The following is a 15,399-nucleotide window of genomic DNA, read 5'->3' as shown; positions in this document are numbered from 1 at the left end:
CAGTATTGAAGAACTGTGTGCCCTCAGTCACGCAAAAAGACCAAAGATGTTGTTAGCATTTGGCCTCTCCCAGTATATCCTATGGCTCCAAACAGGGGTGAAGTTAGAAGCGACCATGCTCTTCCACGGGCACTAAGTCCAGACAGTTACGCATCAACTCGTCAAGCTCAGAACATATCACAATATGGAAAATATGGAAAAACGGTGGCCTGTTCCTTTAACCAAGCAACATTATCTCCAGTTCAGCTTTACCCAAAACTACAGGTCAGTTTAATGCCCCCTTCAAAAGCTAAGACCTGCAAAACTGCTCTGCTCTGACCTGTTTCACTACAACAAACACGGTCCAGATGGATGTTGACACACGGAGTCTTATTGTGAAAGGACGCCGCGGAGGGAATCCCCAGGCTTTTGCTGCGAAAGGGCGTGGGTACCGGAAGTGCTGTGCGCGCACGTCGTGAGGAGGAGAGGCTCGCGCTGAAGGTCACCTCCTCCGCATCCCCATCTGACTCCCCCGCTGCTCCCCCTCCTCCCCCCGGAGCTCGGCTCGGTTCGTGTCCAGTGCGTCGGCGGTTCCGGTGGTTCCCGGCGGTCCTCGCGGTGACGGCGGTGCGCTCGGAAAGTCCAGGCCTCGGCTCGTGCAGCGGTAGGTCCCCGGGGGGGCCGTGCTGGTCGTTATTTGATTTTTTTCTTTATTGGGGGTATGTGCATGATGTCACCCCGGGTCATTCCCCTGTCAGTCCTGTTCGAAGAGAACATCCGTGTCCAGTGAGTGACCATCTGAGGCGGTTCAGTCACTCATGGTCTGAACTGATGTCATGGTTTAACACAGGTCTCAGTATGACATTATATAACATGAAGAACATAATAATGATAGTTTATTATGTAATATAATAATGGGATGTTTGGGGCCATAGCCTCGCTCAAGCATGTGCAGTAAAGAAGAGAGTCTGAGGCTCAGTTACTCCAGGGCACCACATTGTTCAATAACTGACGATAAAAACAGCATTAATCAAAACTGTCAGGATTATTGCTGCACAGTTTATGTGTGAGTGGCTATATCTGCAGTATTTCACCTGTCATTTTATATTGTTTACTATGTGCATTCACTTGAGGTTCCATTTCTATTTAGATTTAAATAGAGATAGAATCTGCATTTCTCTGTGCAAAACCAACAGAGTCACAGAAAGGTTTGTTTTCAGTGTAAACGGGGGTCAGTGCTCGTGCTTCACCGCAAGAAGGTCCCAGGTTAGCATAGGTTTTCCTCCAGGTACTCCACTTTCCCCCGCCCACTAAAAACATGTACAGTAGGCCAGAGTGAGTGAGAATGTATTTGAAAGTGTGAGGGGGGGGGGGGTCCTGACTAAATCGATCAGTCATTGGTTTTGCATAGCCCAATATCACAGCAGGAGTTGTCTCACAGGGCGGTACAAACATTAAGGCCATGAAAGAAAACAGTAAATAAGACAACGTAAAGTCCAGGCAAGTGAAGTTTCCAGGCACACATAAACATAAATACATAAATGAAAAATAATTCCACCATGTTCAGTAGCACAGCATTATGATGAGAGAATAGATGACAGAGGAAGAGCTCTTGTTACAGTCATTTATCTGTTAAGACCAGGAGAATGTAGTAAATACTGCATTGTATCATCAGTTCTGCAAAGGCAAGTGTATAACATCCATCCATCCATTTTCTTCCACTTGTCCGTTGCTGGGTCGTGGGGGCAGCTGTTGGAGCTGCCCAAATCACATTGCACCAGCCCCTTATGGCTCCTCCACTACTCATATTTTGTTTATTAAAGGGATCCCCATCAGCACAGCAGGGCTGTCGCTGTTCTTCCTGGGGTCCACATATAAAAACAAAAATGAAGACATTAAAAATACATTGGACAAACATTTAGAAAAATATGAAAAACAAGAAATAGAATAAAAGTTGGGCAAAAATGGGGGGAAACAAGATTTTTTCCATATCAGTAGTACCTACACTTTTTTCCGCTACCATACTAGTATTGTTTAATGGTACCCAGCCCTAGTGACACAATCTCCATACCCCCTGTATCTGCCAAGTCCCCCAAGATTGATGTTTGCCTCAGTGTTTTGTTTCTTTAGTTTAGATATGGCTTGAATCCCGGGGTCACGTTTGTTAACCGTGTTTGTCGTCTCTCTGGTCTCTGCAGGTCCTCCGCATCCTTCACCTGTGAGAGCGTCCCCGCCCCGGTGAGTGAGGCACCATGGGTAACCGCGGTATGGAGGAGCTGATCCCGCTGGTGAACAAGCTGCAGGACGCCTTCTCCTCCATCGGGCAGAATGCGGCGCTGGATCTGCCGCAGATCGCCGTGGTGGGTGGGCAGAGCGCGGGAAAGAGCTCCGTGCTGGAGAACTTCGTCGGGAGGTGAGTGTCGCCTTCGAGGCGTGTTACAGCACCACCCACACGCCATATGACTTAAAAGAAAGAACACACACGCCATATGACTTAAATTAAAGAACACACACACGCCACATGACTTAAAAGAAAGAACACACACATGCCATATGACTTTAATTTAAGTCATGTGGCATGTGGGTGTTCTTTCATTTAAGTCATGTGGCGTGTGTGTGTTCTTTAATTTAAGTCATATAGCGTGTGTGTTCTTTCTTTTAAGAACACACACGCCATTTGACTTAAATGAAAGAACACACACATGCCATATGACTTAAATGAAAGAAGACACACGACATATGACTTAAATGAAAGAAGACATATCTGAATTATCTTCTTTTTGTTGCGTTTTTGTCACTTTAGAGTCGCTCGTTTTGTGGCTTTTTGATCACGTGTTAGTTGCGATAATGTTGTTTTTTCTTTTATTTTGATGTTTTTTTCAAGTAGCTTTAAGTAGAATCTTTTTTTAAACTGGAGAATATGTCAGTTTTTGTTTTGACCTGATTATTGATATTCAGGACTAACTTATACCTTTAACCCACTCATGCACCAGATCCAGTTCTCTCGACAGAACATCACTCATTTCTCACATGCATCAGCAGCATAATAAACCTTACTGCTGGTGCTGACTCCAGACCAGCAGCAAGGTCAGGCCTGGCCCGCAGGCCCTGGTTTAGACCTCTCTCACGCTGTCATGTGACTTTGTGTGAGGCCCGGCTCTGAGCGGCAGTGAGCCTCCTCTCACAGTGAACACACACATGCACAACAGCGCCACGGGAGGGCATCTGGAGTAATGATTCTTGTTGTGTTCCAGGGACTTTCTTCCTCGTGGCTCTGGGATCGTGACTCGCCGCCCCCTGGTGTTGCAGCTCATCAACTGCCCCACAGGTGAGGCATTTGTCCCACAGGGGCTTAGTGGGAGCTGAGTTCTTTCTTGTGGTGCTCACAAAACATGACATGTTTGGGCCATTAGACGACATAACACACATAATACATGCGCGCACACGCAAATGTGTCATTTCCTGTTGAATCAGAGTGAACGGAACAGCTCATCGTGGGCTGAAAAGGCGTCGGCGCTGTAGAAGTGCTCTGTGGCCTTTAACTCCAGCGAGCACTGAGGAGCCTCCGTGAGACGGTTTTATCAACCCCAGCAGGATGTGTGCGCCAGAGGAGCAGGTTCTCATAAATGTGTGTCAACGTTGATTGATTTTTTTGATTGAATATTTTATTTTGAGCTACACAAAACAGACAAAAAAGCGAGAAAAACAATAATAATAATTACAACAACAAAAAAACAGCAGTCTAGCTTGAAAAGGAGTGGGAAGAAGACAAACTTATTAACTCCCACCCCACTTCAATAATAATGTGGTTGCAGTAATAACATATGGTTACATATTTACATCAAACACAACAATGCATTACATTAAGTCAACAATCACAGTATGTTACACTTTATAACAAGTATATAATTTTATTTTTTAATTTTTTTCCTTATGCCTTATTTATTACCATGTTAGTATCACTGTTATTCATCATCATCATCGTCAACGTTAATGTTGAAGTTGAGCTGATTATCAGGCGGATGCCCACGACTTGACTGAAGGCCAACAAGCTCATGAGTTGAGTGAACCTTTAACCGCTGTTGTGCGCAATTTCCTCGTCCAGACTTTGTCTTAGTCTGTTCTTGTTCTTTGGTTTCACCCACACACACAGCGCCTTATTGAAAGTGCATGATAATAACCTCTGACTTCTGTTCAGAGCCAGAGGAGCAGTGTCTGACTTTATAATAATATAATAATGATATAATATATAATCAGCCGAACTCTTGATCGAATCTAGTGAACGACTGTAATAACGATCCTCGAGTTAGGCTCAGCCCGACTCCTAGAGGATAGACTTTAAAAGAGCTCTGCTTGTGTACAAGTCTTTTACAGCACACCCTCATGCAGGGGTCTCCTGGTGGTTCCCAGAGTCAATAATAAACACAGTGAGGCTAAAGCTAAAACCTGGAACAGTCTTCATGAAGATGTGAGACAGGCCTCAGACTGACAATGTTCAAATCCATCCTTACTCGTGCATATGACACTGAAAGTGTTTGATCTGCCTGGTGCTTTATTACTGTAATTAATTAATTCTTATGTTGATGTTTTATGGATTGATTGAATCTGCTTTCTTGTGATTTTATGCAACTGTGAAGGACTTTGTTTTGCCTTTGTTTTGTGTATGAATTGTGCTCTACAACTAAACTTGCCTCGGCGTGTCTTGCTGACGCCAATTGTGCGCTCCGGCCAATGGGCGAGAAACGCACTTCTCTACGGTCCTCATGGCGGGAGCTGACACTGCTGTAATACTGCCGGACAGGATTCAAATCTTCCTTTGCACGCCTTAAAAGCCTGGCCACGCTCGTTATTGTACATCAACACTAAAAAGTGGAAGCCTTTTCAGTGCATTGACTGGCTCCAGAGTCAGGACTGTTTCAGTTTCATGCAGCTAAATGCTGACAATGTTCAAATCCAGGCTGGAAACAGTTATTTTTACTCGAGCATATGACTTAAAGTATTTTATCTGCTCTCTTGCCTTTTACTGTAATTAATAAATGTTTATGTTGATGTTTTATGGATTGATTTGCACTGTTTTCTTGTAATGTTATGCAACTGTGAAGCACTTTGAATAATCTTGTGTATAATTTGTGCTCTACAAATAAACTTCCCTTTCCTGCCTGTTTCAGAGTACGCAGAGTTCCTCCACTGTAAGGGGAAGAAGTTCATAGACTTTGAGGAGGTCCGCTTGGAGATCGAGGCCGAGACCGACCGAGTCACAGGAGCCAACAAAGGCATCAGCCCCGTCCCCATCAACCTGCGCGTCTACAGCCCCAACGGTGAGTCCAGGCCACTCTTCTGCTCTCCATCCAGTCTGCAGGTCAATAAGGAAGCTGGCATTTGGCACATATTGATTTAAAAATGTCTGTAGATTCAGTTTTCCATCAGTAAAAGCTTTATTTTTAAACATAAACTGTGAAACGTTTTCTGTAGGTTACTGACATAAATATGAGATATTGCCATTATATTAAAATAAGCTGTTTATAGCTAAAAAATGACCACAATATCCCATATTTTCAATGACGAAATCTGAATAGGGGATCGAGCCAGGTTTAAATTTTACATATTAGTTACAAAGACTTTTTCAGAGGGGATTTTGAATCTTGTATACTTTAAAAATAAGCTGTTGAAATTCAAAAGTCAATAATCAGGTGAGGAATTAGATATAAAAACTGTTGTTTAGTCTGAGGCTGGGAAGTTTGAAGTCTGTATGTGCTACTGACGTGGAGATAATGTCACCACAATGTGTGAAAGATACATTTTGATAACATATTGAATCAGTGCAATAATTAAGCATGTTTTTGTGAAGATTAAGGTTTTTTCTTTTGTTTCCAGGCGAAAGTTTATATGTTAAGAGACCAAATTGGCCTAAAACCTGAAATAAATAAATAAAAAGTTTTGCATGTAGCGTTAAAGGGACTAGATGCAAGTTGGTCATTTTATACTCACTACTGCCACCTCAGGTCTTACCTGTAACTGCAGGTTCTATATTAAGCTCGTGCATGACGGCACTTCGGACCCATATTAACGCCTTTCTGAGCGACAGTGCAGGATTTTAGAGGCAGTTGTGGTGAACAGGTCTGAGCTCATTCTACACATTAGGACATTGCTTGAAAATAATTAACATTTTTAAACTCTGTACTGTATAGTCCCTTTAAGTGACCAGTGCAAAAAGTAGGTGCAGTGGACATTTTTGTCTTATAAGAACTAAAAGGCCCCAAACTCATTATATCAGATTTGCACAGCTCTCCTGTGTCAGCCTCACATTATTTTCCTTGTTTACATCACGTTGCCTCATGTTTTTCCTTTAACATTATGCGCTTTTGTAAGCTTTACCAAGTCAAACCAAAAACTGAATTTATCCCACCAGTTAAACATTGTCCATATCCGGGGTCCCGAGAGAAAGAGATGTACTGCCGGTCCTGCTGTGGTGCGGGTCTGCACACGGCCGAAATGCGAAAAACAAACCTTCCTGGTGTTGTTGTAAAGTGCTATGTAAATAAACTTTGATTGATTGATAAAGTTCTGCTCTCTCTGGTCCACAGTCCTGAACCTGACTGGCTGACCTCCCGGGGATGACCAAAGTCCCGGTCTAACCTCTCTGTGTTCTCTCTGATCTAAGCCCGGTCTCTCTCTGGTCCACAGTCTTGAACCTGACTCTGGTGGACCTCCCGGGGATGACCAAAGTCCCGGTCTAACCTCTCTGTGTTCTCTCTGATCTAAGCCCGGTCTCTCTCTGGTCCACAGTCTTGAACCTGACTCTGGTGGACCTCCCGGGGATGACCAAAGTCCCGGTCTAACCTCTCTGTGTTCTCTCTGATCTAAGCCCGGTCTCTCTCTCTGGTCCACAGTCCTGAACCTGACTGGCTGACCTCCCGGGGGTGACCAAAGTCCTGGTCTAACCTCTCTGTGTTCTCTCTGATCTAAGCCCGGTCTCTCTCTGGTCCACAGTTCTGAACCTGACTCTGGTGGACCTCCCGGGGATGACCAAAGTCCCGGTCTAACCTCTCTGTGTTCTCTCTGATCTAAGCCCGGTCTCTCTCACTGGTCCACAGTTCTGAACCTGACTCTGGTGGACCTCCCGGGGATGACCAAAGTCCCGGTTGGGGACCAGCCCGCGGACATCGAGGCGCAGATCCGGGACATGCTCTTCCAGTTTGTGACCAAAGATAACTGTCTGCTGCTCGCCGTGTCTCCGGCCAACTCCGACCTCGCCAACTCCGACGCCCTAAAGATTGCCAAAGAGGTGGACCCCCAGGGTAAGAGCCTGCTGACCGCTACGCAGGACACTGACCCTTCTGTGGAACATCAGTAACTCTTGTTCTTATTTTGGCCTCGATGTTGACAATCTTGGTCGCTCTTCGATTCAGGCTTCAAGTACAGATTAGCTTTACAGTATTAGAAAGACGAGGGACTTGCAGCTGAGACTTGTGGCTAAAATCAAAGGGTATTTACCACAAAAGGACCTGGATTTCCCACGTCCTGGTTGATTATTGCAAGTCGCTTGTCATATGTAGGGCTGGATCAGAGCCTGGGCAGAATGACTGGCACGAGAAAGCGGGGGCACAGCTCTCCTCTTAGCGCTGGTTCCCGGCTGCTTTTAGAATGAACTTTAAGCATGTCTCTGTCGGAGCTGCTGCAGCCGTACTCTCCGGCTGCGGCCTTAAAGTTTGCAGACCAGCTCCTCCGGTTTCCATAGGAGACCGGGCCTTTCCAGCGGTGGCCCCTAAAGCGGCGCCTCTTCATGTGTTCAGTCCATGGAGGAGTTCCAGACCAAAATTGATTAATTCTACGGTTCAGTTCAATTCTGTGGTTCAGTCAACGCCGCAGGGCCAAGAGATAATAGGTTTCACAAAATCCTTTCCGTCACCATGAAGTCGGTCAAAAATATCAAAGCCAGGGCGTGCAAAACTCTGCTCTGAGCGTAGACATACACTTGTCAATGAGCACTGAGTTACTTTCTCAGCCAAGCTATTTTTAAATACTTCCATCAGGATTAGCTACTTAAGTTGCGTGAAATCATCCATCAATCAATCAGGTACAAGGAGCTGAGAGAAAGTGCGCCTGAAGATTGTTCTATTATTAGGCAGGGTGGAGGAAGCACTCCAGGAACAAATTACAAAAGTAGCGAAAAGATCCATCCATCCATCCATCCATCCATCCATCCATCCATCCATCCATCCATCCATCCATTTTCTTCACTGTTGGAGCTGCCCAAATCACATTGCACCAGCTCCTTATGGCTCCTCCTGCAGATGGTGGGTCCACGGAAGGACGGCCTCACGATTCTCAGGCCTGTTGGTCTCTCATAAGGGACTTCTGAACCGCTCTTTGCCTGACCCGTCACCTAGAGCTCCCAGGATCATGCGGGTGCTCAAACCTCTCCAGGAGGGCAGCGAAAAGATATGATCACAAAAGTAGGATATCAAACAAATCCTAAAGATACTTAAAAAATGAAGGTCAAACAAAAGAATATGTGCCCGTGGGGAACATCTGGCGGCTCTTTGGTCGAATGCACTTGTTTTTATAAATACATTTGACTTTGACTGGTTCTGGTTCTTAGGCATGAGGACGATCGGGGTCATCACCAAGCTGGACCTGATGGACGAAGGAACCGACGCCAGAGACATTTTAGAGAACAAGCTTCTGCCTCTGCGCCGCGGTAAGTCCTGGGTTGGCGTCCTGAGGTGGGGACGCGGCTCTGACGGTGTGTCTCCGCAGGCTACATCGGCGTGGTCAACCGCTCGCAGAAGGACATCGATGGGAAGAAGGACATCAATGCGGCTCTTCAGGCCGAGCGGAAGTTCTTCTTGTCTCATCCGTCCTACAGACACTTGGCCGACCGCATGGGCACCGCCTACCTGCAGAAGACCCTCAACGCGGTGAGAAGGTCCATCTCCAACAAGCTTCAATCACCTCCAAACATCACCAAACACCTCCAAACACATCCAAAGATCTCCAAACACTTCCAAACACCTCCAAACATCACCAAACACCTCCAAACATCACTAAACACATCCAAACATCTCCAAACATCACTAAACATCTCCAAACTCCTCCAAACAGCTCTAAACATCTCCAAACATCACCAAACACCTCCAAACATCACCAAACACATCCAAACATCTCCAAACATCACTAAACATCTCCAAACTCCTCCAAACAGCTCTAAACATCTCCAAACATCACCAAACACCTCCAAACATCACCAAACACATCCAAACATCTCCAAACATCACTAAACATCTCCAAACTCCTCCAAACAGCTCTAAACATCTCCAAACATCACCAAACACCTCCAAACATCACCAAACACATCCAAACATCTCCAAACATCACTAAACATCTCCAAACTCCTCCAAACAGCTCTAAACATCTCCAAACATCTCAAAACTCCTCAAAACATCTCTAAACATCTCCAAAAATAGCCACTATACCATGTTTTGACCAAGCTTCCTCATTTTTTTCTAGCAACTGACAAACCACATCCGGGACACTCTGCCGGCGCTCAGGTCCAAGCTGCAGAGTCAGCTCCTCAGCATCGAGAAGGAGGTGGAGGAGTACAAGCACTACCGGCCCGACGACCCATCGCGCAAGACCAAGGCCCTGCTGCAGTGAGTGCGAACGCTCGGAATAATCACACAGCGCTGTGACAGCCCGGTCCAGCAGGGGGCAGTATGTCAGCGTCAGAGAGAATTCTTACACTCATGTTTTGTGTCGAGTGACAAAGATTTGCTCAGAGTGATTTTGGATCTTGTTTAGTCTTGGAATAAACAACTTTTTCGTGAAAAAATCAGGAAAAATTCTAAATTCTCAAAGCTCAATAAATCAGGGTTCAGAATGTGACCACGGTCCCTGTGGTCTCTCTGTGGTCCCTGTGGTCCTGGTCTGACTCCGGTCTGGTTGCAGGATGGTGCAGCAGTTCGCGGTGGACTTTGAGAAGAGGATCGAAGGTTCTGGAGATCAGGTGGACACCTACGAGCTCTCAGGAGGAGCCAAGATCAACCGCATCTTCCACGAGCGCTTTCCCTTCGACCTGGTCAAGGTGGGACCTGCTTCAGACCTGGTTTAGACCCGGTTTAGCCGTGGTGTAGTCCCGGGTTAGCCCCTTTCTTGACCTGGTTTAGTCTTGGTTTAGCCATGGTTTAGTCCTGGTTTAGATCCAGTTTATCCCTGGTATAAACCCGGGTTCGTCCTGGTTTTCTCCTGGTTTAGCCATGAGTTAGACCCAGTTTAGCCCTGGTTAGAACCAGTTTAGCCCTGGTTTAGTCCAGGTTCAGGCCTGGTTCAGACCCAGTTTAGCCCTGGTTAGACCCATTTTAGCCCTGGTTTAGTCCAGGTTCAGGCCTGGTTCAGACCCAGTTTATCCCCGGTTAGACCCAGTTTAGCCCTGGTTTAGTCCAGATTTAGTCCTGGTTTAGACCCAGTTTAGTCCTGGTTAAGCCCTTGTTTAGTCCTGGTTTAGTCCCTGTTTAGACCTGGCTTTTGTCTGTTGCAGTTGGAGAGTGATGAGAAGACTCTTCGTAAAGAGATCAGCTACGCCATCAAGAACATCCATGGAGTCAGGTCTGTACTGCGGCAGTAGAAGTAGTAGTAGTAGTAGTAGTAGTAGAAGTAGTAGTAGTAGTAGTAGTAGTAGTAGTAGTAGTAGTAGTAGTAGTGTCCGAGAGGATAGATGAACAATAGGCAGGAGACTGAATGTCTCATACGTCTTATACAGGAGAAGTTTATTTACCATGGGTGCAGGAACCGGAGACATGAACTCGAAACATTGCACTAGTCCAACCATTCAAGTCTGTCTATGCTTCCACAGAAAACGGATAAATACTGATACAAGCAAAACATTTAGTGGCTGATGCCTCATGTACACCAAGTATGTTATGTCCACGACCCGTTTTACGTACATCAAATCACGTATTCTAGTTTACACAGTGTCTACACAGTGATTAAAGACGTATGTCTTTAATCTGTCATGTAATAATGTCGCCTTTTAATCACATGTAAATCAGTAATGACAGTTTAGTTTCTGATTTTAAAATGCGGCATAAGAGCTTACATTAATTTCCTACATTTTAACTTCACTTTTCAGGGACTGTTTTGTGTTCATGTGTTTACCTGCGCCTCAACAAACATCACATGGAGCCACCGTTGGCCCCTCCTCCTCCTCTCATCATCCGCTTGTCTATACTCATGATTCCCCGTCGGCTTTCTGCTTGTCTGTTGTCCTCTGGTCCTCCTCTCCTGGCCTCTGTACACCTCCGATCATCCCCATCGTTATATCCAACATCTGAAGCAAACGTTCTGTAGGTCCCTGGAATTTCCCCGGAGTTTCAGATCATAGTCCGTGTGTGACAGAAAAAGAAAGGCAGTGTGATGAGTCTCGGTGGAGAGAGCCGCCTCTAGCTCGGTCATTTACGGCTGAACATCTTCAGAAGAGAAGAGACATGTGCCTGTTATGTTGTTATTATTTGTTTTTTCCTTTTTGTCGAGCACATGGCTCATTATGAAAAAACAAACTACTGCGCTGTAGAAAAAAGCTATAAATGATGCTCTGGCGTAACCGACACCTGACAGACAGGTGTAAACCACCACTTTCATTTTATTTCATTCCTATTGTTATGGTAGACGTACATAAAACGGGCCGTGGACGTAACGTACTCGATGTAAATGAGGCGTGAGGGAAGGCGTCTGAGCACCACAGTCAAGGCTACGACAGAGATAGTACGACTGTGCAGCTTGACCCACATGGATCCGGATAGTGCGTTTGTACAGCATGACCCAGTATGATAATAGTGATTTAACTTTATTTTAACAGTAGTAGTAGTAGTAAAAGCAAGAGCGTGCCACAGATTGGTGTGTTGTCTGTGTAGTTCTGGTAAATAAGATTCTGCCCAGTGGCGCTTGCCTTGGACAGATAAAAAAGAAGTGGCCCAAGAATGGATCCTTGTGGGACCCCACAGTTTAGAGTATTTCAGTCTGTTGTTGTCTTTATTTTCCAATTAAGATATCAACATTTCTACACAGTCCCACCGTTTGTGGGAAAGAACATTATAGTTTCTGTGCAGACACTAACCAAAGGAAAAAACATTTTTCTATTCATCTATTAAATACCAACTTCTCAGTAATTTTCCATAGTCTTTAGTAGCAGTAGTAGTGAAAGTAAAAGTACTTTTCCTTTGTAGGACGGGTCTGTTTACTCCTGACATGGCGTTCGAGACCATCGTGAAGCGGCAGATGGCGCAGATAAAGGAGCCGTGTACGAAGTGTGTGGACCTGGTCATCTCAGAGCTCGTCAACACGGTCCGCCAGTGTACCCAGAAGGTACCCGCCAAAGCCAGCTACAATCCAGACTCCAGTTACAGTTCTCGCTGAACCCACATGGTGCTGCTTTTGGCCCACTGCCAAGATTCATATTGATTTTTGAAATGTTTTAGCCGGTATGAATGACTTATGTGGGCGACAACCACTTACTCTTTTAAAACAATTACTTGGTAAATGTGTGGTTTCTGAATAAAACAAATACACAAAATCAATGAACAAATGTACATGATGCCTCTCTGTGCTATGCTAGTTATTAGCTGAGGTCAGAAATCTGCATAAAGTTCGAAAATACTGGAGCTTCTATAAAACTACATACGCAACAACGCACAATCACTGATACATCTTCACAGAAAGGTAGTGTGGGTCTGCCTAACTAACCGTTTCTAACTATAACTAACCAATATTAATAAAACAACAACATCTATGTCCATTATAATTCTGTATTGTGTTTGGCAGTTGGCCCAGTACCCGATGCTGCGTGAGGAGATGGAGCGCATCGTCACCCAACACATCCGAGACCGTGAGAGTCGCGCCAAAGGACAGGTCAGTCTCTAACCCCAACCCATAGGCCCGGGTCAGTCTCTAACCCTAATCCATAGGCCCGGGTCAGTCTCTAACCCTAACCCATTGGCCCGGGTCAGTCTCTAACCCTAACCCATAGGCCCGGGTCAGTCTCTAACCCTAACCCATAGGCCCGGGTCAGTCTCTAACCCTAACCCATAGGCCCGGGTCAGTCTCTAACCCTAATCCATAGGCCCGGGTCAGTCTCTAACCCTAACCCATAGGCCCGGGTCAATCTCTATCCCTAACCCATAGGCCCGGGTCAGTCTCTAACCCTAACTCATAGGCCCGGGTCAGTCTCTAACCCTAACTCATAGGCCCGGGTCAGTCTCTAACCCTAACCCATAGGCCCGGGTCAGTCTCTAACCCTAATCCATAGGCCCAGGTCAGTCTCTAACCCTAACTCATAGGCCCCTGTCAGTCTCTAACCCTAACTCATAGGCCCGGGTCAGTCTCTAACCCTAACTCATAGGCCCCTGTCAGTCTCTAACCCTAACTCATAGGCCCGGGTCAGTCTCTAACCCTAACCCATAGGCCCGGGTCAGTCTCTAACCCTAATCCATAGGCCCAGGTCAGTCTCTAACCCTAACTCATAGGCCCCTGTCAGTCTCTAACCCTAATCCATAGGCCCGGGTCAGTCTCTAACCCTAACCCATAGGCCCCTGTCAGTCTCTAACCCTAATCCATAGGCTCGGGTCAGTCTCTGACCCTAACCCATAGGCCCGGGTCAGTCTCTACCCCTAACTCATAGGCCCCTGTCAGTCTCTACCCCTAACTCATAGGCCCCTATCAGTCTCTACCCCTAACTCATAGGCCCGGGTCAGTCTCTAACCCTAACCCATAGGCCCGGGTCAGTCTCTACCCCTAACTCATAGGCCCGGGTCAGTCTCTAACCCTAACCCATAGGCCCCTGTCAGTCTCTAACCCTAATCCATAGGCCCGGGTCAGTCTCTAACCCTAACCCATAGGCCCGGGTCAGTCTCTACCCCTAACTCATAGGCCCCTGTCAGTCTCTACCTCTAACTCATAGGCCCCTGTCAGTCTCTACCCCTAACTCATAGGCCCGGGTCAGTCTCTAACCCTAACCCATAGGCCCGGGTCAGTCTCTACCCCTAACTCATAGGCCCGGGTCAGTCTCTAAGCTGAACTCATAGGCCCGGGTCAGTCTCTAAGCTGAACTCATAGGCCCGGGTCAGTCTCTAACCCTAACTCATAGGCCCCTGTCAGTCTCTACCCCTAACTCATAGGCCCGGGTCAGTCTCTAACCCTAACCCATAGGCCCGGGTCAGTCTCTACCCCTAACTCATAGGCCCGGGTCAGTCTCTAAGCTGAACTCATAGGCCCACGTCAGTCTAAAACCCTAACCCTTAGGCCTAGGTCAGCTTCTAACGCTTAGGTCCTTGTTTTATCCCTGATTCAGTCCCAGTTTAACCCGGGTTTAGTTCTGGTTTAGTCCCAGTTTAGTCCCAGTAAAGATCTTGTTTTCTCCAGGTGCTGCTGCTGATCGATATAGAACTGTCCTACATCAACACAAACCATGAGGACTTCATCGGCTTTGCCAAGTGAGACCCAGCTCTGACTCAAATATACAAGTACAGCGGCTAGAGTAGTACTACAGTAGTACCACAGGTACTGCAGTAGTACCTCAAGTACTGCAGTAGTACCACATGTACTGGGTAGTTCTGGTCAGTGTCTGTAGTAAATGTGGTGGATTTGTTGTTTTTAGTGCGCAGCAGAAGAGTCAAGGTCAGGTCAAGAAGAAGGCAGTGGGAACCCAGGTGAGTGCAGGAAGTGACGTCATGTAAACAGGAAGTGACTGTAGACAGGATGTGATCAGTGACGGTTTGTGTTGTGTTTTCTCGCGGCGCTTCAGGACGAGATCATGGTGAGTCTTTTACTGAAGTAAAAATTAAGCTACAACAACAGGCTCTGACCATCTCTCTCTGCCCCGCCCTCTGCCCTATGGCCCCTCCCCATCCCTCCGGCCCCGCCCCATCTCCTAGGTGATCCGTAAAGGCTGGTTGACCATCAACAACATCGGGATCATGAAGGGCGGGGCTAAGGATTACTGGTTTGTTCTGACGGCAGAGGCTCTGTCCTGGTACAAGGACGACGAGGTAACGTCATCTGCATACCCACGTATACAGCCCCACTCACCTGACCCCTCCCCCTCACGTGTGTGTGTGTGTGTGTGTGTGTGTGTGTGTGTGTGTGTGTGACGCCCCCTGCAGGAGAAGGAGAAGAAGTACATGCTGCCTGTCGACAATCTCAAACTGAAGGACATCGAGAAGAGCTTCATGTCGAGCAAACACATCTTTGCCCTGTTCAACACTGGGCACCGGTACGTCCACGAGCGAGGTACTCTCTTTAACTGAGCACCAGTACGTCTACGAGCAAGGTACTCTCTTTAACTGAGCACCAGTACGTCTACGAGCAAGGTACTCTCTTTAACTGAGCACCAGTACGTCTACGAGCAAAGTACTCTCTTTAACTGAGCAC

At 46.5% G+C, this 15,399-nt stretch overlaps 1 protein-coding gene across 2 annotated transcripts in view; it reads left to right on the top strand.

The window, feature by feature from the left end:
- Positions 1-405: 405 nt before the first annotated feature.
- The window catches only part of LOC306968236 (dynamin-1-like), a 28,195-nt gene continuing 13,201 nt past the window's right edge, over positions 406-15,399 (top strand). For both annotated transcript variants that reach the window (XR_013793252.1, XM_079563573.1), the window contains exons 1-17: positions 406-643; positions 2,178-2,392; positions 3,234-3,307; positions 5,148-5,297; positions 7,074-7,277; positions 8,582-8,680; positions 8,740-8,900; positions 9,490-9,632; positions 9,928-10,063; positions 10,517-10,584; positions 12,201-12,339; positions 12,796-12,882; positions 14,392-14,462; positions 14,627-14,678; positions 14,774-14,785; positions 14,904-15,017; positions 15,132-15,241. Coding sequence is in view for 1 of the 2 variants with exons in the window: in XM_079563573.1 (XP_079419699.1) it covers positions 2,232-2,392; positions 3,234-3,307; positions 5,148-5,297; positions 7,074-7,277; positions 8,582-8,680; positions 8,740-8,900; positions 9,490-9,632; positions 9,928-10,063; positions 10,517-10,584; positions 12,201-12,339; positions 12,796-12,882; positions 14,392-14,462; positions 14,627-14,678; positions 14,774-14,785; positions 14,904-15,017; positions 15,132-15,241 (1,781 nt within the window). In the remaining variant the exon portion in view is untranslated. The remainder of the gene's footprint in view (positions 644-2,177; positions 2,393-3,233; positions 3,308-5,147; positions 5,298-7,073; positions 7,278-8,581; positions 8,681-8,739; positions 8,901-9,489; positions 9,633-9,927; positions 10,064-10,516; positions 10,585-12,200; positions 12,340-12,795; positions 12,883-14,391; positions 14,463-14,626; positions 14,679-14,773; positions 14,786-14,903; positions 15,018-15,131; positions 15,242-15,399) is intronic.

Source organism: Gobius niger (genome assembly GCF_951799975.1).
Source record: "Gobius niger genome assembly, chromosome: 1".
Taxonomy (NCBI): domain Eukaryota; kingdom Metazoa; phylum Chordata; class Actinopteri; order Gobiiformes; family Gobiidae; genus Gobius; species Gobius niger.
The sequence above is the reverse complement of the archived record's forward strand: the minus strand, read 5'-3'. Positions and strand labels throughout refer to the sequence as shown.